Raw genomic sequence first — 25,278 nt, forward strand, 5'->3', positions numbered from 1 at the left:
CCTCAGCTTCGCTGTGACTGCTGCTGGGTTCAGTGAGCGACCCCTGTGAGAGCAGCAGGCACAGCCCCTGCATTGTGCCCGGGGTGACACCAGCACACACAGCTGGTTCAGCCACATCACGAGACCTCCAGGAATAAAACTCCTTGCTTTGATTGGGGAACAGAACCACCAGAAGTGGCTGGAGCAGACAGATGTGGCTCTGGGAACAGTGTGGGAAGAAAAGCTGTGCGGGATGTGGGTAAAGGCGGAGCGAATCTTGGAGCTCCCCATGCAACCCAGAACAACGTAGCTTGAATCTGTTATTTTCTAGCACAAGCTGTTGCCTTTTACAGTTCAGCCACCTCTTGCTTTCCTTCCACTAATGAATTTGGGCTAATTAACTTCAAAACTGCATATTCTTTTTTTTTTCCAGGCAGTTCTGTGCCAGGTCTGGCCCAGGCAGCTAAGGACAGGTGAGTAACAGCCATGCCTGCAGTGACTGAGCAGCTACAGTTACAGAGCACTGCCACAGTAACTTCTGAAGCAAACGCTTTGGAGACCTCAGTGTTAGGTTCCCATGGGCACAGCAGAGTGCACAGAGGGTGAACCCCATTTGTCCTCCAGTGCTCTCGTTATCATTGCTCATGTGTTCTCATGCACTCTCCCATACCGTGCTCCACTATGAGAGGAACAACACTGACTGTACTTCACGAGTGCAGTGTCAGTAGATGCCATCTTCCACCTGCCCAGGAAAGGCCTACAGAAACTCTGCAGTACGAGAAGTGTGAACTGCCACGCAGGGTCTGTCCTTTCCCTCCAGAATAAGGAATTCAGTTTCTTGTCAGAGCACCATTGCTGCATATTGCAGTAAGTCTAAGGATATTGGAGCTACCAAAGCCCGGGGCAGTGGTGGTGCCTCCAGACCTGGTGGTATTTAAGAGACAGGGGGAACTAAAGGACACGGGGCACACGGTACATCAGCTTGGACTTGGGGGCTGGTCCAATCCAGCAGCTGGCAGAGCTGAATTTAAACTGGCTTTTGCAGGGCGTGCGAGAATGTCTGCTTCATTGGGAGACCGTGGAGGATTGTGGACGGGACCCTGAACAAACCCGTGTGTAAGGGGATGATGGAAGCTGTGCTGTACCACATCATGACGAAGCCAGGCATTACAGAGGGCAGGCTGCTGCAGCACTACGCGGGGACGCTGCAGCCCGTCGCTGTCCTGGAGATCCTGCAGGTACGTGAGTAACCAGCACTGTCACCTCAGCCTGCTTTTCAATCCCCAAGTTTAAGATCTCTTTCAAAAACCCCCATGAAGGCATACGTTCTTAGCGCAACACACGGTGAGAAGTTTGGGGGTTCTGGTTTGTTTTTTTTCCTACATCTGGAAGCTCACCCCCGCTGCTACTTTGCACTGAAACCCCTGGTGGGTAGAATTCAAGATCACCAAGTGTAGGTCTGCGTTTCCTGAGAACACGAAGAGGATTACGTGCAGGGGGTTGGTCTGTTTGCCAGATGCTTAAGCTGAAATGCAGTTTCCCTGCAGGGGCTGGAGGCTCTGGGTTGCATCAGAAGGTTCCCCATGGAGGAGGCGCCCGCGGCGTCGCTCTTCTCTCGGCCACTCATCGAACAGCGTCCGCACGGTCCCAGAGTGAGCCAAGCCTCAGCAGCGTACTACGAGCCCACCATAGACTGCACCCTGAGGCTGGGGAGGGTGTTCCCCAGTGAAGTGAACTGGAACAAATGGGTGCAGATCATCCACGTGTAGAAGAGGTGAACGTGAGCCTTGTTACGTTGCTTTACCCCGTAAAGGGGAACGTGGATTAAACGCTGTCATCCGTCGCTCTGTGGTGCTGTGTTTTTGTGTTGGGTTTTTTTTTTTTTTTTGGGGGGGGGGGGGGTTAACTTCTGAATCCGTTTAAGGGGACAGCAAAGATCCACCACAGAGAGAGAACCGCCGCTGCAGCACTGCCTTTATTATTGACACCGGGGAGGACACGGGGGGGTCCCGGGGGCCCTCACCGCGGGGTTTGGTGGTTGGGGGGGGGGGGGGGTTCAGTCGCGCCAGCGGTGGCCGCACTGCGCGTTGCAGCACTTGTAGAAGGTGGTCATGGGTTCGTCGGCCGAACGCGTCTGGATCTGCATGAAGTAGGCGCGGGGATGCTCGCACTTGGGGCACGGCTCTGCGGGGAGATGCGCTGAGCTGAGGGCCGTCCCCCCCCACCCCCCCCCCCCCTCCCGCAGCCGCCCCATCCCGTCCCTACCCGCGGTGGAGTCCACGTTCTCCCACGCCGCCGCCCCGCCCAGCACATCGTCCACCTCCTTCAGCCGCGGGTATTTCCTGCTGCTCACCTGCGGGCACAGCGCTCAGCCCCGCTCCCCGCCGGCATCCTTCCCCACCCCCTCCCCCCCCGCGCACCTTCCTCGTGACGTTCCGCACGTACGGACACGTCGTGCAGGCGAAGCGGTGGCAGCGCGGCCCCTCCTCGGCCACCAGCACGTTCCCGCACGCCGGGCAGAACAGCAGCATCGCCGCATCCGCGCGGAGCGGCCGCCCCTTCCGGCGGCGATGGCGGACGCGGAGGAGCAGCTGGCGCACGCCGACGTGCTCGAGCTGTTCCAGGCGGCGCTGGCGCGGCTCGTGCAGGACCCGCTGCTGTGCGACCTGCCGCCGCAGGTGGGGGAGGGGACGGCGCTGAGGGACGGCGGGCGCTGCCGGGCGCGGCTCAGCCCCGCGGTGCCGCCCGCAGGTGACGGCGGAGGAGATCGGCTCTCAGGTGGCGCTGGAGTACGGGCAGGCCGTGACGGTGCGCGTGTGCAGGGCGGACGGCGAGAGCATGCGTGAGCGCGGCGGGGAGCGGGGGAGCGGGGCCGCGCGGGGGTGCGGGCGCTGAGAAGCGGGGCCGTGCCCGCAGCTGTGGTGGTGGTGCAGAACGCGACGGTGCTGGACCTGAAGAAGGCGCTGCGGCGGCACGTGCAGCTCCGGCAGGCGCGGCGCGGCGGTGCGCAGCACCTCAGCTGGTGAGCGTGGCTATCCCCGGCCGCCGCCATCCGCAGCCCCGCGCCCCGCGCCGCCACCGCTGTTCTCCCGCAGGAGGTACATCTGGAGGACGTACCACCTCACGTACGGCGGGGAGAAGCTGGCGGACGACAGAAAGAAGCTGAGAGAGTGAGCGGGATCTCCCGGCTGTGCGGGAGCGGAGGGATGGGGTGCGGGAGGAGCGTCGCGTGTGTGCCGGGCAGCCGCGGCCGCGCATCCCCGCGGCCGTTCTCGGTGCCGGCGGCGCTGGGCCGGTGGAGCTCGTCTGAAGCGTTACGGCTCGGGACGCGGTGCCGGCGGAGGCACGGCGGCACACCGCGCCGTTAGGAGCACATCCGCCCCCGGGAGCGGGAGCTGCGGGATTTCAGCTTGTGGTTACAGGAGAACTGGGACGCGACAGCGCAACTCTCTGTGCAGGTACGGCATCAGAAACAGGGACGAGGTCAGCTTCGTCAAGAAACTCCGAAAGTGACCTGTCACGTGAGTCCCGAGTGCCCGTCCTTCAGGCTTAGAGCGTTGCTGTGTGCCCATGCCTGCTCGGGGCTCACAGCCTGGCTCTGGCCCCCCATCCTGGCTGCGTTGCTTGTGCAGGGAAGGGGTGGGTCAAAGCACATCAGGAGCAGCAGCAGCAATACCTCAGAGCTAGCAGTGGTGCGTCTCTAACTCTGCTGTGCATTCCTGACTCTGAACTTGCTCCCACAGTGCCCTGAGATTCATTAAATGCAGTGCCCCTGTTTGCCCTCGTGATTGCTTCTAGGCTTTGTGAAACTGGAAATCTGATGGGCCAGGAAGACGAGCTCTCTGTGCTGCTGCTGATGGATTGCCACCACGCAGCTCCCTGCATCCTCCTCTATGTGTGTTCATTACACCCAACTGTCATGAGCACACAGAGCTCTCCCTCTGTGCTCTTAACGCTCCGGTCCCACTCAGAGCACCTGCAGCATCCCGTCACTGCACACAAGCAAATGCAGTCAGCAAAGGCTCCTCATTAAGTGCATTCTGAGCCATCTTCCTCAGTTACTGCAAGCTGTAAGGAGCTACCAAAGGCACCTCTGCCTCTGTACCCTGCCGTTTTTGTTTACAGATTTTTTTCTGGCTTACACTGCTCTCGTAAGGGATAACAGAAGTAGGCAGCTTTTGGTCATGGTGCCTTTGTGCAGCATGTTAGAAACCGTCCCCCTGTGACCACAGAGGCTTTCATCTTTCAGTGCTGCCCATATTTGCAGAGCTCTGCTTTACCCCACGGGCCCGGCCCAGCCGTCAGCTCTGGCCCTGCAGGGATGAGAGAGCCCAGCGTGCAGTTAGCAATGCTATTCCCATTTACTTCTGTTCTTTAACAGAGTCTCCATCCCTGCCAGGACCAGACAACGGGTTCAGCACTCTCCAAGAGGAAGGGGTTGGAGGATTGCACAGAGAAGCAGACTCCAGCTGAATGGATGTTCTCCCATGTTTCTGCAGTTGCTGCCTGCCTCTCTGAGCTGTATGCTTTTTGTAATTAAAGAGTCTCCATTTTCTGAGGCTTCTAAAGCTCTTACTTCCAGCTGCAGATGTGTGCCAGGTTACTTTGGGTGCTTGGAACAGCATCGGTGGGGTAAAGTAACAAACGTAGCCACAGACTGTGCAAAACAATTAGCAGTAGCTAAAACGCTACCTTTCCATTTAATCACCACCTTAGCAGTAGTAAATAACTCTGGTTAAAAATGTAGTATTGAAACTAGTGTAATAAAAATAATGGCAGCAGAAGAGGTTCAATACAATTGAACAAGGCACAAACATTCTGTTCAGAGTCTTCTGAGAAGGCAAACCATGCCTGCTGAGTGCTAGAGACTGTTTAAATTAACCACGGCCCTGGTTAGAAGTGTCACTGGATTAGAAGCTTTGTCCACGTGGAACTAGCACAGCAAATGCAAAGACAGTCCATCTCCAGTGCCTGCTCGAGAAGCCAGTCTTTGCCTTTCAGTGGAGCTGTGCATCCAGGTCGTATTTCTCACAGAATTTGTCTGTGAATGGTATACAAGTGAGGAACTCACACCACTCACACTTGATGGGGTAGAAATAGAATAGAATCACAAGTCCTGAGAAGAGTGCAATGAAGATGAGCTGGAAGACAATAATTTGGCATCGCTTCCTATACAAATCAAACTTCCCGAAGCTAATGTAGGGCAGGAAGGCAAAGGAGAGGAAGAAACCACTGATGAATCCTGAAATGTGAGCAAAATTATCAATCCAAGGCAGGAGGCCAAAGGCAAAAAGAAAGAGCACCACGGCCAGCAGCTTGAAGAAAGCCCTCCACGGCCGTGCCAGGATTTGCCAACTCTGGAAGAGCTCCACAAAGAGACAGGCCAGAATCCCAAACTGGGATCCTGCAGGGCCAACCTGCAGAAGAAGAACATTACAGGTAACATCACGCACGTCCCACCTGCCTGGCTTCTGCAACCAGCTCCAGGCATGAGGGTTATTTCAACTCCCCGTTGGGTGTTAGTTCAGAAAGAGATGCTGCAGTCTGAGACTTTATCCTGATAATGAGGTTCAGGGCAGCCCTCGTGCTGCAGTTGGAATGGGTCAGTCACCTGGGAAGCCTAGCGTGCTCTGGGGTATGTCACTGCTGAGCAGCTAGAGGACAGTGTGGTGTTGGCTTCTAACTACAAATCTGCACAGTATGCGTGCTGCAAAGATAAGTGCAGCTCTGACTTCCAGGGAGGCACAGCACGTAGGGGCTTGTATTGAAGCTGCCGGAACCCCAGTGTGTAGGACACCCACCTCTGCTCTGTAGGGTAGAAATATTGCACTGGCAAGGTTCCCAGTGATGCCACTGAGCAGGTAGATGATAGAGATGCGATGCCATCCTGCCAGCTTCTCCAGGTCCCGCAGGATTGTCATTTGGAAACAGACTGAAACCAGACAGTGCAGGATCCTGCCAAGTTCAGAGCAGAGGAGCTGAAGCAGCAGCCACCAAATTCCCCACAGCGTGCTTGTCTGTCTTCTTTGCTGTGGTTTTTGAGCCCTGTTGAAGCACCTGGCACAGCCTGTGCCTCTGATATCCCTCCCAGCAAGTCCAGCCTGGTAAGCCTCAGCAGGGACAACAGCTCAACCCCACAGTGGTGTCCCTGAGGGCAGAAACTGCTAGAACAACCCTCACGCAACCCCCAGACACTGGAAGTTTGCACCTACACTTACCCAGCATGGAGGAAAAGTGAGAGCCAGAGACGGTAGAACTGGTCAGGGACTTCTGGATTTAGAAAAGGGAGGAGCCCACAAACATCATCCATGCAGTGAACCTAGGGCAGCAAAAGGGGACTGTGAGGTGTGCCAGCCAACACCACTGGGCATGGCCAGTTATGGCCAGAGCAGAGGCTGCAGCTAGCTCTGAAAATGGGGTTCTCCACTCATTTCTCTGCTATCCCAAGTCCCAGCCTTCGCCTCCAGCACCATTTCATGTGTCCCCACCCAACTTGTGGCAGCATTATGCCCTTATTCATCACCCCAACACACGTACAACATGTGTTCACCCATGCAGCAGGAAGGTTGCAGTCACCTGCTGCTTCTACAGTGGAGCCGTGCTGGGCTTCTGTGGTTGTCAGCCCCAATTTCTAAACTGCTCTCCCAAGGACAGGTGCAGTTTCATCACTACATCCTGGCTCAGCAGCTTCCCTTGGGCTCAGGGTAGGACTCAGCCTAGAGGCAGGACACAGCTTTGCCACTCACACTGCTGCAGATGCTCCCAGATGTTGCCAAGCAGATAGGGGGGAACAGAAGAAGCAAGGGCGGCCATACAAACCCCTGCTCTGCACTTACCTGAGAGCAAAGTGTTGCCTCCTCATGGAAATAGCCCCGCATAAATTCACAATACTCCCGGGAAGTTATTTCACACCTGGAAGAGGCACAGTAATCAAAAGAAGGAACAAGTCACACATGGAAGGGTTATCCTGTGCTCTCCATGGCCACTAACTCCTCCTCATCCCAAATCTGTCTACAAGGACTGATTCCTTCAGCAGTCCTTATGCTATGCAGCACCTCTGCAACCAAGGTTCCAAAACAAGTGCTAAAACTGAGCTAGTTACAGCTGAGAGCATGCACAGAGAAGTCAGACTGGGGTCGGTGTAGTCTGTTAGGAACAAGCTGGCCATCCCAGGGAAAAGCACCGCATTCCTCAAGAGATACATTAATCCCCAGGGCTCCAAGTCCCTTTAAACTGTAGAATCAGTTGAGTGAGATACCCAGCCACACCAAACTCAGAAAGGCTGTTACCCCATACTTGTTCCAGAGCCCTGCTCTGCCTGGAAAACCCATCAAGGCTCCCAGCCAAATTCCTTTCCCCAGCATGGCTCTGAGCTGCAAGCAGGAAGGACAAGGAAGACAAATGGGTGTGCCTACAACCTTAAAACAGCCCTCTGTTTCTCAACCCAATGCCCAGCCCCTCTCCACACAGATAAAACTCATTACCTTCCTTTGGTCCCAATGCAGCAGGGCCTGCCTGTAATCACACAGTCCATGTGAAGGTGGTTCGTATAATTCCCAGCACTGTTTTTTGTGCAGATCTGGAAAACGACAACAGGCTGCAGTCAGAGATGCATGATTTGGCTTGCTGCCTGGGTAAGGTCAGAAGAGCCTCTTGAGAGGAAGCCAGTCCCACAGACACCAGCCTCCGAGGGCTCTGACGGTAAGAGGGTACCTCACACCCCACCTGCCTGGGCTGTTGGAGCCCAAACCAATGCCTCCTCCCTGCCGAGCAACTGAACAGCCCCTAGATGGAGTGAGTATCCATCATCCTATTACCCTGGCAGGGCTTGGAGCTTTAGCAGATGCAGTGGGAACTTTTGTTGTTGGAGGGTTTCAAGCCTTGGCTAGGCAAAGCAATTGCCACCCTCATCTGGTGTTTGTGATGAGCAGGAGGCTGCACCAAGGACCCCTCCCACTAACAGTGCTGCAGCTCTGCACAGAGGGTTGGAAATGCCATTTTCCAGCACAGGCCCTGTGCCACCAGCAATGCTCACCGGCCATTTGGTGATGTCGTCTGGCCACTCATGTGGCTCCATCGAGGCTGGCTGCTCACACACCCTGCAGCAACAGGAAGTAAAGATCACCCTGAGAAATGACTTTCCCTAACACATCGTGCTGTCCCTGCCCCCAGGCTACACTCCCATAGGTCCCCTGTGTCCCTGGCACACTGGTGACACACTACTTCAGGTCAGCCAAGGCCGTGCTGATCAAAGATGCAGCTTGCTTCCCATGACCAGAGAGCACAGCCTCAGTAAGAAGGCAGCTGGCAGAGCACACAGCTGTCCAACAACATAACGAAACCCCAAACGTGGACCTTCAGCTGGTTTCAGCCCTCCATCAGCCCGTGGTGACCAAGGGCAAAAGTGGCTGCCAGGGCTTGGCAGGAGAGCCGAGCTGGGAACACAGCTGCTATCCCCTGGGGTGGCAGCCCATGCGGGCAGAAAAGGGAGCAGGTGAGGAGAGGGACAGGCAAAGAACCCACAGCTGAGAACAAACCACTGCGTGCGTGAGCAGCTAACAGCAGAGACTGCAAGGAGCACAAATATGTGCACACTCTGGGAAGCTTCCAGAAGGAGTTGCTATGCACTCTGCAATGAACTGGCCTGGACCCCATGCCTCTGACTTGGCTGTCACAGCATCCCTGGTGTCCCCGGGATGATGGCAGGTGGGACAGGCAGGACCCACCTGGGGTCCTGATGACAAACAGAGCCAAACTGCCTCTTGCTTCCCGCCAACAATGGTGTGCTGGAGTGGTGGGGCCACTTCACCCACACAGCCAGGGTGGACTGCAAGAGAATGGAGAGGAGAGGTGTCACTGTGAATCCTGGGGTGGGAGAAAGCATCAACAGAAGTGGCCCCGTGCCTGCAGTAACAGCAGGAAAGCGGCCACCACACTCACTGAGCACTCCTCCTCCGAAGTCTGCACGCAGCCGGACTTGTCATTTCGTACACAGCATGCTGAGTGCTTCTCCTTCTCACGCTTGGCCTTAATGAAGCTGTGCACTTGCTGGTCCTGCCTCATGCATGGCGAGAACTTGGCCCCCAGGTGGATCAGGGCCTCCTGGGAGAGAGATGGAAAAGCTCATTTCAGTCAAGGTGTAGACAAGGACTGCCCAGGGCAGAGCAGGTTGGGGAGAACAGCAAGGGCTACCCCCCACAGGGCCGGAGAAGTCCTGCACGATGATGTTCAAAACACATCAGGTGTATTCTCAGTATTTGCCTCAAATAAATGAGCACAAAATGAGAATCCAGAATTTGCTTGCCTGTGGCCCCAGAAAGGCCTGTTCTGTGGCCAGGAAGGAAGCTTTGGGACATTACAACCACAGCCCCCTGCCAGCCCCAGATAACACTCACTGAACTGGGGCCGATCCAGAAGTTTTCCTGCTGAACATATTTGACATTTTCATAAACCCCTCTGTTTCGCAAAACCTGCAAGGAGAAGAAGTGAGAGTGCCATGAGCAAGTGGCAGGACTGGTGAAAACAGATCCCAGAAGGAGCAGAAATCCCCATGTTAGATGACTGGGTACATAGCTCTCTCAAACCAGCCTTTTGCAGGAGGGCAGGTCTAGGCACCTTCACTTAAAGATTTCACTGAAAATGCTTATCTGGCTACTTCACATTCTCCCACAGTAGCTGAGATCCTGTACAAAGCTTCACACAGCTCAGCAACACAAGCAGCAGCTGTCAGCAACGCAGGTCCAGAAGCTGGTGACAGTGCTGTGAAAGCTGTCTGACCTGTAGGTGAGAAGTAACCCTGAGCATCCTCTGCTTGGAGCAGGAATGTGGTGCTATACAGATGTACACCTCAGAGAGAACCTCTGTCGACGCATGGGAAGGCTACAAGTAGTGAGCTGATCCTGGAGCTAAGTCAGACAGGTCTGTTCTGCTCCTAGCAGAAGCAAAACCTTGTGGCTATTACAGAAACTTAACTGGGGTTTGAAATATTTCCCTACCATGAGCAACCTCCAGGTCCCCACCAGGAGGGGCACAAGTTGTTCAGAAGGGCTCCCAGCACAGATTCAACCAGAACCTGCCACGAGCCCACCATGCTCTGTGCCAAAAGCCCACTTGACACAGCTCGATGTCAAGAGCAGCGTGACTGCAGGAGGGAAAGCAGGCAGCACGTAGGTTCACAGATGCTTTGCTCTCCTGTGTCCAGCCAAAAAAGCCCTCAGGCAGGTGGCCACTGTGCTGGGGGCTGTGACACAATGACACTCCAAGTCAGGGTGATTTACTTACTGAATCAACAGTTTCATGTTGTGAGAACCCCACAGGGGCAATGCCATAGATGCACACAGCAAGGATGGTGATGAGCGAATGCACAAAGGTGACCCAGTATGTGAAGAAGGGCCTGGATGGAGGGAAAGGGAAAAGATCAGAGGCAGAAATCCAGGCACGTTACATCTGCTCACAGAGCAAGGAAGAAAGCTGTTTTCTTTCCAAGGAACCCTGGCAGACTATGGGGACTGAACCCAGATCACCTAGGGTATACAAGACTGGGAGCAATCATCTTGCTAGCAGGCAGCCTCTGTGTACTGACTCCCCCAGACACTGGGCAAGCCACTTTTTGCCACGAATACAAAAGCCTAATGCCAAACTGCGTCACGCATCTGAACACCAACTTTCTGGAAAGCACCAGAGGCAGGGATCCCTGAGCCTTCGCATTCACCACAGCAGCAGTGGGGAAGAGATGCAGACACCCAAAGCCACAGGAGGAGCAGGGTGCGTTCCTGTTGCCCGGCTGGACCTCCTACGGCTGCAGCTCTCACCTGTGATCATCCATGTCCTCGATCTGCCGCTTCACGTAGCTGTCGATGCGCTTGCGGTACGTACGGTTTGTCAGCTTCCCCACCATCCCCAGCCCGTACGGCCGCTTCTCCTTGGCGAAGAGCTTCCTGACCGGGACGGCGATGCGCTGGCCGCGCTTCTGTGGGCTCACGCTCACCACCTCCTGCCGCAAGCGCACTCTGGGCTGTGCCAGGCCCCCGTCCTTCTGCTTCCTCCAGCCTCGTTCCAGCGGGCTGGAATAGAAAGTGCGACAGCGATGGTTTCCTTCTCCGTGGCACGGCAATAGGGAGCAGCCTTGTGCCTGTCCCACCACAGCCGAGCGGAGCAGCAGCCCGTGGCACACAAGGTGCTCTGATGCACAAGTTGCCTTTCCAAGAGCTACAAAGCCCCGGCAAACAAAAGCACTGGACTATGTGCAGAAGGTGGCACAAGGCACCAAACTCAGCTGCCAAACTGAATCCCACTGTTGAGAAGGTCTCGCAGCTTTAGAGTTTTTTCTCAGCAATGGGAGACTGTAGCTAGGTGTCACTGAGCTTCCAGCCTCCCAGCACTGACACTGCAGCAGGGAGCAAGAACAGCATCCTGTGATTGTGACCATCTCTTACAACTTCACCTGAGAAGTCTTTTCTCTGATTCAAAACAGATGGAGAGAAATGGAAGCCATGTGCTACAGCCTCAGCATCTCCAGGGCCAGCTGCCCGAACACGCTGCTTTAACACTTGTACATCTACTTCTTCCTCTACTTCAATCCTCTCCCTCTGTTCTTTCCTATGAAATGGAAGTGCAGTGGAAATCCCAACCCTTGAAGCACTTCACTCTGATTAGATTGGCAAGGCAAATCCTCATGCCCATTAAACCACAAAGAAAAGAAGAGCAGGAACCAAAACCAAGCCAGTTACCTCTCACAACTTGTCTTCCACTCATCCCTTTATTTGCACTGATGCACACATTTCTCAGGGGAAAAACAAAACCAAGCTTCAACAACGCAATAAAAATCCCAGTCTAGTAGAATGCTTTCTTACCAAAATAGAGTATGAAATCAATGAACACTGCATAAGCTACTGATGAATACTACCTGCTCTGGGAGTCTTCTGATGCTTTTTGTATTTCATTGCTCTTAATGAACAGTCTGGAGGTGAGGTACACAGCACTGAGAACTGCATGCTATTTCCCCCTTTCCCACTGCCCAGCACTGTGTCCCTGCCAGGTGCTCCAGTCTCTAGATAACAGATAGCTCCTGTGGCTTCCTAAGTGACCACCTCTGCACAAAGACAGTGGTTGTCAACAGTGGTCACAGAAACCGTATCTTTTTCTGAAAGATAAGCAGAGTGTCTTGGAGAAGTTAAGAGAGCTCTGCAGTATGGACAAGCAATAGGATGAGGTTTCTGTGAAACAGACATGCTATTTCCCGGTACTTTCATGCTGGACTATCTGCCTATGCCAAAACAAACACTAGAAGGACAATTGACTGCAATTCTGATAGCAGCTCTCTAAGTGGGAAAGGAATGTAGACTCAAGAAAATCCAAGTGGAGCCAAAAAGAGTGAGACCATCTCAGAGGAGAGACAACAAGCACCCATCATTTGCTGCTTCTACTTCTGCTAAAGACTGCGTCAAGTTCTTGGAAACACTTGAAGGGAAAACTCCTGCACAGCAAGATGGGCTGCGAGCAGCAGAACCACAACAAGGACCTCCCTGTCTGCTACATGTTCACACCCAGCACTGCTCTCTGCTGGGGTGAGCTGCCAGCTAAGTCAGAGCTAACTCGGAAACGACAGGGAGCAATTACTCAGGTGGAAAAAATCTAGGCATACAGTATAGTACCACCCACATATTTGTAGGGCTCTCAGCATCAGTGCCACACCTTTCTCTGGTTTCAGGTGAGGAATGTAGCTCAGCTTGACACTCAGCAATGCTTCACTCCTCTCTACAGTTCCTGGTGACTGTGGCAATGGCAACAGCCTTCTTACCTTCGCTGCATTCTTCATAGCTGAAGGCTGGGCCTTCAGCATCTTCACTGCTGATTTAAAGCATCTTTTGTTTCCCCAAGCCATGGTACAGCCTCAAATACACATCACATCAGGAAGCTGCTGGAGAGGTGACCTCAGAGTCACCTCACAGAGGCTGCTGGGGCAGGAGGACTCTCATCCAGAACATCAAGAGAAGCATGCAGGGCTTAAAGAAACCCCATCACTGCTCTGCCCTTTGACCTCTGCTCCAAATACCCTCGGCACTTCCCTCATGAAGGAGCAATGGTCTTGCCCCAGCAGCTGCCCCGCACCAAAGATTCCACTCTTGAATGGGCAGATCACCATCCCATTTTAGGCTTTGGCACCTTGCAGGAAAATACTTACAGTAGCAAGTGGCTTCTTTCGAGCTCATTTTTGTCCAAGGCACCTCCCGTGAGATCTGTCTGATCTAAAGGTTTCACTTCAGTATCTTTGACTGCAGCTTCTGATGGCGACTCAAACACCTCATCCGGGTAAGTAGAGAGCTCCTCATGAAGGACTCCTTCCTGGGCAAAGACACGGAAGTCCCATCAGAAGGAAGAGGCATCACATTTGAGACACCAGCATCACACTGCAGCACACAGCCCTGCCAGAGCAAGTCTTGAGAAGTCTCCGGCGTCAGTACCATACCACTGCCATGCCCCTCACCCGAGCAAAGAAAGAAGTGTCAAGCTCATCTGGAAAATCCACTGTATCCTCCTCCATGAAACTTGCTGGGGTGAAGCTGCGTCGCTGAGCCCTCCTCAGAGTACTGTCCTTCACAGAGCGACCCTGCAGAGAGACAGAGCAGCATCAAGTCACTGCCAGACACCCCAACCCCAGGCCCACGCGGGGTCACCCTGGCCTGCATGCAAGGAGCCCAAGCACTGACCATGTCACACTGATCCATCAAGCACAACAGTCCTGCCAATGTGCAGCACCTTCCAGGCGACACCTCCCAGTGCTACCCCACTTCTTGATCCACATCTCCCATAAAGGCCTGCAACGTGCTCCCCTACCACATAACGTACAATGACATCTGACTGAACAGCAGCCACAGGGGTCACCCATACAACGATCCTTAGGAGACTCAGAAAAGAGCCTTGCATGCCAAGAGGCTCAGGCACTTCTGCTCTGCAACAAGCAGGTGCAGACAGACCACCCAGAGGTCCCAGCAGGCCGGAACACTCTAAGGCCACTGACTGTGAGAATCAACAGCCAGCAAGACCTATACCACAAACCAGCCAGCATCCTAGCCTCTAGTACATCCTGCCTGCTAGACTGCTGAAATAAGAGAGGACATGCCCTGGTTCCTTCTCCTCCACCACTGCTCTCCTCCATCCTCTCTACTCACAGAAAGCACCTTTTCCTACTGAAAAAATAGCTCCTTCCCCCTCCCTGCTCTTCCAGGGCAGGGCCGCATCCTGCTGCCAGCCTGGCCCCTGCCCTCGCACAGACAGTACCTTCACCAGAGCTGCAGCTGCTCGGAAGCTCATTTTGGCCACAGATTCCCGTTTCCTCCGGCGCGGGAGGCGATTGAAGCCCGAGCGCGAGCTGGTGAAGGAGCAGAGCGACGTGGCACCGGGCGTGATGGGCGTGTGGGGGATGCTGTAGCCATCGTTGTCATCAGCCATCCGGAAAGCTCGGCCGCGGGCCAAAGGGTCTATGATCTGCCAGAGAAGAAGCCCATCAGTACGTACAGCCACCCCCAACATTCGCCTACCAAGCCCCTTCCAAGCCTCCATCATCTCCCTCTTAAGACCAGGACAGTGGCCAACCAAGAACCAGGCCGGAAGAAACACCAACCAATTCCACATTATGGAGATAGGGAATAACTTGTAAGCTAAGATTCCAAGTCCTCGAACCCCTCATTTATTTTGTTTGTCATTGGGTTGTGTTTTTGTTGTTGTTGATATTGATTACTTTCATCCAGAACGTTTCTGATGTTCACAGACAGCTTCAAACCTCCTTCAGCCCTTTCTAAGCCCTTGGATTCATTCATCTTCTGTGCCACAGAACTCTGCAGTCAGAGAATGTGATGTCTGATCAGGGCTTTGAGAAATCCCCAAATAGAGCCATGCCCTTTCAAGAGCTAGTTTCCTTTCTGTTGGTGTACAGCTCTGGATTTAAACAGTATCCTGGTGAGGCTTAACTGTATATTTACATCTGTTTCCGTTAATCCTAACAGCTGGATAAAGCAGGCAAGCTTCCAGGAGCTCCAAGCCCTTCTCTGGGACTCTTCAGACCAAAGCTGCCAAACACAAATCAACCTAATGAAAACACTGCCTTCAGCTACAAACCTTCCCCCTGTCCTTACATCATCACAGCTGTGGTTTCTTTATGACTTCTGTGCTTTATCCTAATGTTTTATGAGCCTTTTTTAATCCACAGTTGCACACTCAATAGGAAGCTTTATGGAGTTACACCTACAGAAACCAAGTTCTGTCTGAATGTAGTCCACATAGAGCCCAACAATATTTCTCAGTATCCTGTGACCAAAGCATTCAGCAAGGTGACCCTGGGTTGAAAGACACGATATTCTCCTGTTTCAGCAATGCAGCCAGGATTTGGATCACAGGTCAACCTGCTTTGGAAGGAATTCATTTCACACTTGCCCACACTGCAGTGGTGTTCACTGATGCCAAAATACCATATAGATTAAGGTGCTGAGTGGAGCAAGGAGTCTTCCCTTTGCTAGAATATTATGGGTTACTTCTCAAGAGCTGGTAACTGAATTCAAATGACAGGATCCTGGTCCCCTAGGACCACACTTGAAGGGCTACCAGATGCCCTTTTTGCAGGCACCCAAACCAATTTCTGAGGACTCATGAGCAGAGCTGTAGTACAGCTGATGCAAGATATGGTTTTCCCAAGTCCTACAACATAATCAAGTTTTCAGTTTGTAACCACTGCTCCTTGTTCTGTCAGTACAAATCCTGCGTCACTACAGACTCCAGTAATGTCTTTCTCTGTCTTTCCTATAAGCCCCCCCTAAGTGTTGAAAAGCACCAATAAGATCTACCTGGAGCCTTTTCTTCTCCAGGCCAAACAACTCCAACTCTCTCAGCCTGTTTTGTGTGAGAGCTGTTTTTGTGGCCTCCTCTGGATCCCCTCTATCAAGTCCCCATCTGTCTTGTGAACTGGTTGCAGTACTCCAGGTGAGTATCAGAAGACTGGAGCGGAGGAAGAAAATCGCCTCTCTTGCTCTGCAGGCTACATTTGTTTTGATGCCCAAGATACAGCTGGCCTTCTGGGCTGCAAGCTGCTGGCTTACATGAGTTTTTCATTCACCAGTACCACCAAGTCCTTCTCTGTAGGGCTGCTCTCATCCCACTCATCACCCATCTGCACTGACATTGGGGAGTGCCCCAACTCATGTACAGCACCTCGTATTTGGCCTTGTTGAACCTCACGAGGTCATGGGACCTCAGTCATGGGACTACTCCTCAGGACTGTCCAGGTCCCTCTGGATGGCCTCTAACATATCAACTTCACTGCTCTGCTTGGTGTCATCTGCAAACTTGCTGATGTTGCACTCTAACTAACCCCATTATCTATGTCATTGATTAAGATATTAAGTAGTAACACTCCCATTACAGACACAACAGGCACCACACTGAGCCACAGACTGCAACTCTTTGGACAAGACATGTTCAGACAGAACTAAGCCCACAGATGGGTTAAAGATGATGAAGACACTGTGCAGGAAGCTCACAATGGCCTTGACTGTCCCAAGCTACTCACCTTCTGCATGCCCAGCTGGCAGGGCCCAACATATAGTGGAGGGGGGGTTTCTGTGCTTGTTAGAGAAATATTGTCCTGACTGGGCAAGTCCATTTCCCGGATGACCTGAGGTTTCAGCTTCCCATACCGCAGGCTGCAGTGGCGAAGGCTCTTTCTCTGCCATTTCTGTGTAGCATCACTGTCTTTGCTTACTCCAAACCAGTCAGCTGTGCCTCTGAAAAATGCCAGCATACAAGTAAACAGGAGCATCATGTTTGCTCGGATTATGCAATTGAAAAGATAAAACCCACAGTGGTCACTTCCAGCCAACCCCAATCCAAACACAGGCAGAACTGTCCCCCCCATGAGCATCTCAGAGCCTGTCCTCAGCCAGTGTTAGCAACCTGACAGGTCCTGGGCAGAAATGTTTAACCATCAATAGCACACTTTTCCCTTTAAGACAACAATGACAACAAGAAATTAAATGTGTGTAAAGAACAGTCAGCTCTGACATTTTCTAAAAAGAAAGAAGAGGAGATGGAACAGAAATTCAGAGAAGAACTTGGTGAAATGTTGTTTTTTCTCTAGAAGGCACTCTCAAAAAACACTTACCATCTTCAGGCCAGCTCTAGGTCCCCATCGTGGGGCTGTAGCTTTTCCTCTGTAGCTTCTCCCAGCGGCCATCAGAATTAATTGTTCTCTCCCAGCCTCCCACCACACTCATAGAATATCCCCAACTTCTCCATCTCATGCTGCAGGATTCCCATCCTGCTCAGAAGTAACATTAATGGCAAATGCTTGCTGTGGTCCTGCCCTCTCCTGAAGCAGGCACACGCAGCTCAGAGTTGCTGGTGGCCGAAGCAGGAGCACAAGGCTGCAGCCACAAAGCAGGTTTGCTGCTGTTGTGGAAGAGCATTGAGTCAGAAGCACTAAGACAGGCAGAGAGACAGGTGCATGTTAGGATAACAGATTTCAAATACTGCAGGAGAAGCTACAAAGATCATCACAGCCCTGCCAGCCCTTTCCCACAGTGGCTAATTCTGTGTCAGAAGATGGCAAGTTGCATCAGCCTACAGCTGGCCCAGGTGTTGAAACCTGAAAACCCTTCTGAGCCAAACCCAAAAACCTCACCTCAGGCCACTGCTCACGGGTAGGATTTCCAGCTGCTAAGAAGGAAGACCTCACAAATCACAAAAGGAGCATGAAAGCACACACAAAAGTAAGAAGTGGGTTACATCTAGAAGTGGGTCATACTGGTGAAGAGAGTGAAAGCACCAGAGACAATGGTTTTGCTTATTGCATTCTGCAGAACAAAGATACGTATCATCAACCAGCAACTAAGATGTCCTGCCACTACATAAAAAGATGTGAATTCAAAACGCAAATTCAAAACTCACACCTGCAGATGCAAACCACCAACCATTGCCAAAAGCACTGTTTATTCTCCCAGCATCCCAGAACAGTGGGCACAAAGTCTCACTGGGACTTTAAGGCTAGCCTTACCTGCCCTCACAGCAAAGCTTGTCCAAAAGCTTGTTCAGCTCCTCCCTAGGTGCCAGCCCTCAGAGAAGGGGCTACGCAGGTCTCAGAGCACTGCTCTGTTATCACTGAACCACAGCAATCTTTGCCTCAGCTCAGAGTGGATGGGCCTGGGGTCAGAGCCTGACCTGCAACACCTGAACCAAGCCCACAGACAGGGGCAGTGTGCCAGCTGTGCAGATATGCAGGCACAATACACACCACAAAACATTCTTATAACACAACTCCCAACTTTCACAACCAATAGTTAGACATCAAGGTGACCGTGGGTGCCTATTAGCCTACTGAGGAACACTCTGCAAAGGGCTGTGCCTCAGAGCTCTCTGGAACTACATTCCTGGAAGTACAAGCACTACCAAAGCTGCTCTGCACAGCAAGTATCACTCCCAAGCTGCCAAGGACCACTGCTGGCCCAGGACTGGGATAGGGATCTGCCCCACTCACTGATCATACTCAAGACAGTCCAGGAGAACCTCATAAACTGTTTTGAGCATCTGGAGCACTCTGCAGAAACAATGAGAGCTCTGTCCAGCCAGGGAGCCCCATCATCTGATACAGATCCTGCAGCATTAATCAGCAATGAACCAATATCAAGGACTGGCTCTTCTATCAACTTAAGGGCCCTGAAAGCTTGAGCCCAAACACCAACAATTGTAAATGCTAACAGCATCAAAGTGGCACCTGGCAGCGGCACAGCGAAGAAGGCAGGATGGGAAGGGACACGTGGGCACTGGGTCCAGACCTTGACATGCACAAAGTCACCATGTCTGACTCATTCAGAAGTTCATTGAGCTCTAGTCTGGGGATGGTGGCTGATGGGCTGCTGAGCTACTCCAGGAGCCCAGGGCACATCTCTTTGGTGCTACATAAAGATCTCCACTTCAAAGCCAGTCACATTGGGATTAGAGACAAGAAAAGGATGGATGCTCTACTGAATTCACCAGCTTTCAGCTTCATCCAAACCACATCTGTCTGGTGCAACTTTCTCTCTTTCCACTTGTGCTCTGAGAAGGCTTTGGGACCAAGATACACATATTCCACACGCTGCATTAAAGCTGGCAAGGACAGGCTGCATGGTGGCTGTCCCAGAGTGATACTGCAGTTATGGTGAACACCAGGAGGTTGTCAGCTTGTTAAGAAAAACAGAAGGAAGTGAGGCTGGAGAGTGGGCAGTTAGTTAGTCCCATGCTACTTACTGACAGCTGCCTACATATTTAGTAGGAGTGACCACTGTTTTCTGTTAGATGCACACAGGAACTCACTCCCATCCATTTGCAGGGCTCCTTGTCAGGCCTTGGAAGGCAACGTGATCTCAGCAACAGCCAGAATTGGTGCAGTTCACAATGTGCACACACATGCAGGGGTGGGTTGCACACTCAGTTCTACCAGTACCTGAAAAACGATCGGGGCAGGGACTGCCGCTTTCTCAGGGAACTCCTGCCCACCCGGTTCCCCTGAACAGGCAGGGTCTGACTTCTTTGAAACCGTACCTGTCTGCTGCAAAGAAAAGAAAGCTGAACGGAAAGAGCCCTCTGGGCCGTGGGGGCAGGCAGCAACCTATGTCTAACATCTCCCCATTTCTTCATTTAACCCCATCAGCAGTGACTGTGCCACACTGCACGTGACAGCAGGATCCAGGAGGTTGCTGAATCCCATTGGTGCATCTGTATCTCTGATGATCCCTTTGGTCTTGATGACATCACGGATGCTTCAATCCCCTTCCATCCCCAGACCTCTTTGATCTGCCTTCTTTAGCCCAGACATTCAACTTCAGATCACACAAGATGGCTTTGGACAACACCGAGTGAAACATAAGAGGTGTCAGCAAGCTAAGATATAATCTCCTTGGATACAGGATACAAGTGTCTGATGCCACTGGAAGTACCCTGGAGTCATTCCGGTTGACCCTGGTGGGGTCTCACCTCAGGCACAAGGCTATCTGTGCCACGTACACTGCCTTGTGTGGACATCTTGGATGCTGTAGGAGACTGGAAACAGTGTTAGATGCCAACACCCAGGCACCTACGGCATGTTCTGGACCACATACAGTTGACCTTAGGCTCATATTTGATCTGTGTCCTCCAAGCCATGTGAACAGGAACACATGGAGTCCTGCTGCCAGAGCAGTTTCATATTCTGTGTTTAACTGGGGCTGCATTAAACAACAAACCTGGAAGTCAGTCTCCCTAGACTCACAAAACAAATCCCAAAGACCCTTTACGGATATATGGTCTACAATTCTTTACTGCATACCTACCTCTGTTGTTCACAGCACTGTTTTTTAGGCTATTTTCAGTACTTTCCGATTCCCTGCCTCTGTTTCTGATCCTTTTATTTCATGCTTTTATTGCTAGTTTCACATCTCGCACATTTCCTGCAGTTCTGCCTCTTGCAAAGTCCTTTCCACTGCTTCACCTGCCTTCCTACCCTCATTCCACAGTGCTCTGCAAAAAACCACCTACAAGCTGTGATTCCTCCTGGACAGAGCCTTGGACAGCTTTCATATTGTACAACAACCTGCATGAGATAATTCTGCACTGCAGAATGGCATCAACTCCCTGCACTCAGGTTTACAAAACCACTACCCAGACCATTATAGGCACAGACTTGGATGCTGCCACTATGCAGTCCCCAACATTGCCATTACAGTCTGTGCAAGCATGGGAGGACACGAGAGGTCTGTCAGTGCACCAGCCACATGTGCCTACCCATGGCCTTGATGCTAAGTAGGACATTGGCATCTTCCTCGGTATGCAGAAGCTTCACCATCACTGTCCAGCACTCCTTTGCTCACTGTAGCTCCACGTGCCCTGTCTGTAAGGACTTACAGGGGACGAGGCTGCCCTGCCCCTTCCACACAATACTTCCTATCGGGGTTCCTGCAGCACTCTCCCAGGATATCTCCTCAACCTTGACATGCTCTTGTCTAAATGCCCAGGCACAAAGAGTTGCAGAGGCCTGATTTCAGGCCATGTTGAAGACTGGTCAGGCAATGAGGTGGATAAGTAAATGCTTGAATAGTTGGGCACAGACTGTGGTGAGCAATGGCACTAAGTCTGACTGGAGGCCAGTGTCAAGCAGTGTATCCCAAGGGTTAGTCCTGGACCCAGTCCTATTTAATATCTTCATTAATGATCTGGACAATAGGACAGTGTACCCTCAGCACGTCTGCAGATGACACTAAACTGTGAAGTGTGGATACTCCCCAGGGTTGTGCTCCTGCCTGGAGAGACTCTGACAAGAAGAAATGGGCTGGGAGGAAACTCATGAAGGACAACAATGAGAAGTGCAAAGCCCTGCGCCTGGGGAAGAACATCCCCAGACACAGGTACATGCTGGAGGCACCCAGCTGGAAAGGAGCTTGGGAGAAAAGCCCTGGGGGTCCCAGAGGACACAGCATCATATGTGGCTAGCTACAGCAGGGCCTGAAACAGCCAGCTTCTTCTGGCACAAGGGCAATCAAAACTTCTCTCTAATTGACAAGGACCATTCACTGACTGTGATCAGCACCTATTTTCCTCTCAGGACCTTGCTCCTCGCTTATTAAGGCAAGCTATACAGCACCAACAGGCTCATATATTGGGCACCCAACCTCTGCTTCGACCTCATGATAGGTAACAAGAGAGACAACTCAATCCTACTTTGACAGCATGCCATTAAGTGCCGGGCAATGGGAGAATGAGAAGAACAGAAAAAAGGATGGCAACGGATGGCAGAATCCACTAAACCAGGCTCCAGGAACTCAGCAGCTCACCTCTTGATGGTCTGGGTGATTGAGGTCTGTCGTTGTAGCACCGGTCTCCTCACCTCATTAGGCAAAGAGGGCACACGGCTGTTGTCAGCAGGCATGCTCACGCTTCGTAGAAAGGCCTGGCGTCTTGTTGGCTGCAAAGGAAAGCAGAGGGGGAGTCAGCATTCTCAGAACTATGATCTACAGGGCCAGACAGGATGTGAACAACTTAGTCAGCAGCACAACAATCCCCTTCTGCCCTCAGCCCAAGCCACAAGCTGGGTACATGCAGCTGAGTGGCAAAACCATCTTAACAAGGACTGAGTTCATGACTGGCTACCGTGAAGAAACAGGACTGAATCTGTAGAACCAAGCAGTCAGCACTTGGACTTGGCATCCGCAGAGGTGTTTTTTTCTTAGTTTCAGTGCAGACTGGCTCTAGCTTAGCCCACAGACCGATGTCCATCTGTAGATGGGTGTGTTACAGAAGCTCCTGCATCCTGGCTTTTTTTCTAGCCAGAAGGAAAAGATCACAAGCTTCTAGGCCACTGCACAAAGTAAAGTGAAGCACACCAAGCAGGGCCAAGTGAAATTAGCTTTATAAATAGCTCTGCATCTGCACTAAAAGGCTATGAGAGCCGTGGGTGGGCCTGAGCTGCAGCTGCTGCCTGGCACAGGATAAGCAAGCTGGGAAAGCCACATCAGCTTTGTTCATAATGTAATTGTCTGGATGCACTCAGGTCTGAAAGCTTCTAGCACCTCCTGGCTGAATGTCACCTGCCAAACCTGACACAAATCACCAGACTGCTCCCAGCCCATTTTGCTAACCGCCCAGGGCTGTTCTGCATTAATTTTTCATTACCTTAGCAGATACCATCCCATTTCTAAAACACAGACTGAGCAGACTGCCTCTCTGCTTCACTCGAACCGACTGCTTCTCTGGTCAGACACTATCTCAAATTGCTTGAAACTCTAGTCCTTCTAGACAGAGAGTTAATAACTTTCAGTAATCTTAATTTTTAGTCTAGTTTTATGTCAAAACAATGCCTAGACACTCAGGATATAAGCCACGGGAGCCTGTATGCACTTGTATGCACCAGACTTTCAAAGAACATCACCTATGCCAACTTCCACTGTAAGTACAGAGAGGCTTCTTCTGGAGAGGCAATCTGGATTTAGAGATTTCAGGTAAGAGAACATCCATCTATACCTTAAGCAATTCAGAAGGCTTCAACCTACAGTTAAACCCCACGTTGTCTTCTAATCTTTACAGAAAGATCCCCAATCTCTTTCTTTCCATGAGAGGACTAAGACCAAGGTGTATCTGCCAGAAGCTGTCACACAGCTGAAGTCCATTTCTGTCCTTGGATTAAGGAACAGCAGAGGCCAGTCCATGCTCTTCCAAGAACAATATGAATGCCATCTGAAGACAAACATGTTCTTGACACCCCTGTTATGGTTTTATGATTTTTGATCAGCACTCAGCTAAATAACCCCTCCAGGGAAGATGCAAAACCTTTGCTTTCTCTGAACCTGGACACCACACTCCACTCGTGAACCTGCTCTGGAGCAGGCAGTCTCTCATCCTGCAGCGAGGTCATGAGCAGCCAGCAATCACCTCACCCACGTGTCAGAGTTTTTGCCACTCTGAAGCAGAGACTATATGTTATTTCTCCTATTCGCAGCAGAAACATGGGTGCTTTACTCACTCTTTGCAGAGTCCCAAATAAACTGTCACTTCATCTCTACTCTGCCTCTCTTCAATAATGCTTATTTCTCTTCACATACAAATTTCTTGTGCTCATGCTATTAACAACTTTGTGTTGCCAGTAACTGTTCTTTCTGTGCTGTTACTGATGACAGCCTGTCATTATCTTGGCTACTCATAAGTAGGATTAATTCCCTGATCATTTCAGCAGGAACTCCATCACTTTCAGGTTGGTGTTTCTCTAGGACCCCTTCACTTCTCCAGTTCCTTTAAGGAATTCTTGCTTGGATCCCTCATTCCTACATCCACCCCCTACACAGGGCCACTTTCACAATCCTGGCACCCAAACGGTCACATCCACTGAGCTAGAGAGAAACACCCATCCTCACTTCAGACCCTCCTTCCATATTCCCTTCGAGGGGGAGCCTGTTACTGATCCCAACCACCCTCACACACTGCCTTTCCCTTGGCCAGGACTGCCTGAACCACAGCAGAGGCATGCTGCCAGCACAGCAGGGCTCTGCACACCCCCCATGTGACCTGTCCCCATACCTGCACCGGCTCTTCGGGCACCGGCACGGGCACGGGCACCGGGATGTCCAATTTTAACCATGGTGGCTTCTTCCGCTGTAAACTGCTCGTGCTGTCATGTCGTGCCTCCGACATTGTCCCACGCCTGTCTTCAGGCCTAGGAGAAGGGAGAGATCACATCAGGTGTCAGATCACAGTGACAAGTTTGAGAGTTACTCCCCATTAAGATTTTCTGAGACTACGGTGAAATCCAGATTCCTTAAGAAACAGTCGTCATTAAATCTTAATTAGATCTGGATCCAGTCCAACCAGCTAAATAATTGCAGTGCTAAAAGCCACTGACCTCCCTCTAAAAGCAGCCTGCGACTCATGCAAGCTCCCTCGCCCACCCAAAGCCAAGCAGCACCAATTCCCTACTAACTGCTACTTGGGAATTAGCAAGTGGCCACTTAGAACTGCTTCTTCTCATCTCCTTTAAATGTAATCGTTTTCCAGAAATACAGCATAGCTCACAGAGCAATGCAAGCGCAGCACGAACATTAGCTCAGCATTAATGCCAGTTCTCTGAGAGTGGTTTTCATACATAAATAATGATGATACAGTGTTTAAATAAAAACCGCTGAGTAACAGAAACACCAAAGCAACCAGAGGAACTCCTTGCCCACTCTGCAACCTCTCTGCCTTCTCCAGCTGTTCAGGCTGCATGCAGTGAGACAGAGACTGCACAACTTCTCCAGGCTGTGCAAGTAATGACTTTGCAGCATATGCTAAAAGACAAGGTTAGGAAAGCTGATATCACTGGAGGAATGAGATCACAGAGCTCCACAAGTGCCTAAGCTGCTCCACAAGCCTGTATTTCTTTCTTCCTTCCCTAGCTCGTGCACAATAGCAGGCTCACAGTGGGAAGCACATGTGCTGAGTGGGCCAACAGATCCAATTCCTTTCCAGTTCCCTTGTGTTGTCCCAGACCACAGATACCACAGGAGACAAAAACCAGTGGGGCGTCAGCCTTATCCTCTCCCCAAGGCGAACAGATGGAACAAGCATCCCGTTAACTTTGCAGGTATGCATGATTTGAAAAGGAGCAGAAGGAAGCTCTCATTGGATTAAAGCTCAGCACTGTTACAACATTCACACGATTTATTCTGAATGCAGGACAAATCTAAAACACAAGGTGGGAATTCTTCCTCAAGCATGAGCAGGACCAGAGAGGCAACGAGAGCTCTGTCTGTCCTCAGAGGCACCCAGCAC

General features: G+C 51.8%; 4 protein-coding genes across 7 annotated transcripts in view; 2 read left to right on the forward strand and 2 right to left on the reverse strand.

Annotated features, from left to right (window-relative positions):
* GTF3C1 (general transcription factor IIIC subunit 1) overlaps positions 1–1,809 on the forward strand; it is a 40,141-nt gene extending 38,332 nt beyond the window's left edge. For both annotated transcript variants that reach the window (XM_065732388.1, XM_065732389.1), the window contains exons 35-37: positions 413–452; positions 1,025–1,217; positions 1,527–1,809. In XM_065732388.1, the coding sequence (XP_065588460.1) occupies positions 413–452; positions 1,025–1,217; positions 1,527–1,748 (455 nt within the window). In that variant the 3' untranslated portion in view covers positions 1,749–1,809. The remainder of the gene's footprint in view (positions 1–412; positions 453–1,024; positions 1,218–1,526) is intronic.
* Positions 1,810–1,939: 130 nt separating this feature from the next.
* On the reverse strand, positions 1,940–2,630 carry POLR3K (RNA polymerase III subunit K). Its single transcript, XM_065732387.1, has 3 exons — positions 2,400–2,630; positions 2,245–2,332; positions 1,940–2,163 (listed from the first exon to the last, which is right to left on the reverse strand). Exons 1-3 carry the CDS (start codon positions 2,508–2,510, stop codon positions 2,036–2,038), a joined length of 327 nt encoding a protein of 108 aa, XP_065588459.1. The 5' UTR covers positions 2,511–2,630; the 3' UTR covers positions 1,940–2,035.
* Positions 2,550–3,492, forward strand: SNRNP25 (small nuclear ribonucleoprotein U11/U12 subunit 25). Its single transcript, XM_065732386.1, has 5 exons — positions 2,550–2,657; positions 2,731–2,821; positions 2,896–3,001; positions 3,075–3,149; positions 3,438–3,492. The coding sequence occupies exons 1-5, from the start codon at positions 2,550–2,552 to the stop codon at positions 3,490–3,492; spliced, it is 435 nt and encodes a 144-aa protein (XP_065588458.1).
* Positions 3,493–4,639: 1,147 nt separating this feature from the next.
* The window catches only part of RHBDF1 (rhomboid 5 homolog 1), a 31,982-nt gene continuing 11,343 nt past the window's right edge, over positions 4,640–25,278 (reverse strand). Inside the window, exons 2-19 of one of the 3 annotated variants that reach the window (XM_065732343.1) lie at positions 24,049–24,184; positions 21,813–21,943; positions 19,451–19,552; positions 16,541–16,754; positions 14,260–14,466; positions 13,466–13,588; positions 13,163–13,323; positions 10,791–11,042; positions 10,261–10,372; positions 9,375–9,449; positions 8,920–9,081; positions 8,706–8,806; positions 8,015–8,078; positions 7,464–7,558; positions 6,816–6,891; positions 6,198–6,298; positions 5,781–5,934; positions 4,640–5,396 (exon numbers count right to left, since the gene is read on the reverse strand). In XM_065732343.1, coding sequence (XP_065588415.1) covers positions 4,977–5,396; positions 5,781–5,934; positions 6,198–6,298; positions 6,816–6,891; positions 7,464–7,558; positions 8,015–8,078; positions 8,706–8,806; positions 8,920–9,081; positions 9,375–9,449; positions 10,261–10,372; positions 10,791–11,042; positions 13,163–13,323; positions 13,466–13,588; positions 14,260–14,466; positions 16,541–16,754; positions 19,451–19,552; positions 21,813–21,943; positions 24,049–24,162 — 2,664 coding nt within the window. In that variant the 5' untranslated portion in view covers positions 24,163–24,184 and the 3' untranslated portion in view covers positions 4,640–4,976. Of the gene's footprint in view, positions 5,397–5,780; positions 5,935–6,197; positions 6,299–6,815; positions 6,892–7,463; positions 7,559–8,014; positions 8,079–8,705; positions 8,807–8,919; positions 9,082–9,374; positions 9,450–10,260; positions 10,373–10,790; positions 11,043–13,162; positions 13,324–13,465; positions 13,589–14,259; positions 14,467–16,540; positions 16,755–19,450; positions 19,553–21,812; positions 21,944–24,048; positions 24,200–25,278 lie in introns of those variants that run through there. The other 2 variants (XM_065732344.1, XM_065732345.1) reach the window with 2 other exon arrangements.

Source organism: Cyrtonyx montezumae, unplaced genomic scaffold, assembly GCF_038088225.1.
Source record: "Cyrtonyx montezumae isolate F1298 unplaced genomic scaffold, pur_monq_1.0 scaffold_16, whole genome shotgun sequence".
Classification (NCBI taxonomy): domain Eukaryota; kingdom Metazoa; phylum Chordata; class Aves; order Galliformes; family Odontophoridae; genus Cyrtonyx; species Cyrtonyx montezumae.

Excerpts from the sequence above, each read along its gene's own strand:
- POLR3K (XM_065732387.1), bottom strand. The coding sequence starts at position 2,510 with ATGCTGCTGTTCTGCCCGGCGTGCGGGAACGTGCTGGTGGCCGAGGAG. Across the intron at positions 2,333-2,399 it reads TGCGGAACGTCACGAGGAAG|GTGAGCAGCAGGAAATACCC; the intron begins GTGCGCGGGGGG and ends CTGTGCCCGCAG. Across the intron at positions 2,164-2,244 it reads GAACGTGGACTCCACCGCGG|AGCCGTGCCCCAAGTGCGAG; the intron begins GTAGGGACGGGA and ends ATCTCCCCGCAG.
- SNRNP25 (XM_065732386.1), top strand. The coding sequence starts at position 2,550 with ATGGCGGACGCGGAGGAGCAGCTGGCGCACGCCGACGTGCTCGAGCTG. Across the intron at positions 2,658-2,730 it reads TGTGCGACCTGCCGCCGCAG|GTGACGGCGGAGGAGATCGG; the intron begins GTGGGGGAGGGG and ends TGCCGCCCGCAG. Across the intron at positions 3,150-3,437 it reads GACAGAAAGAAGCTGAGAGA|GTACGGCATCAGAAACAGGG; the intron begins GTGAGCGGGATC and ends CTCTCTGTGCAG.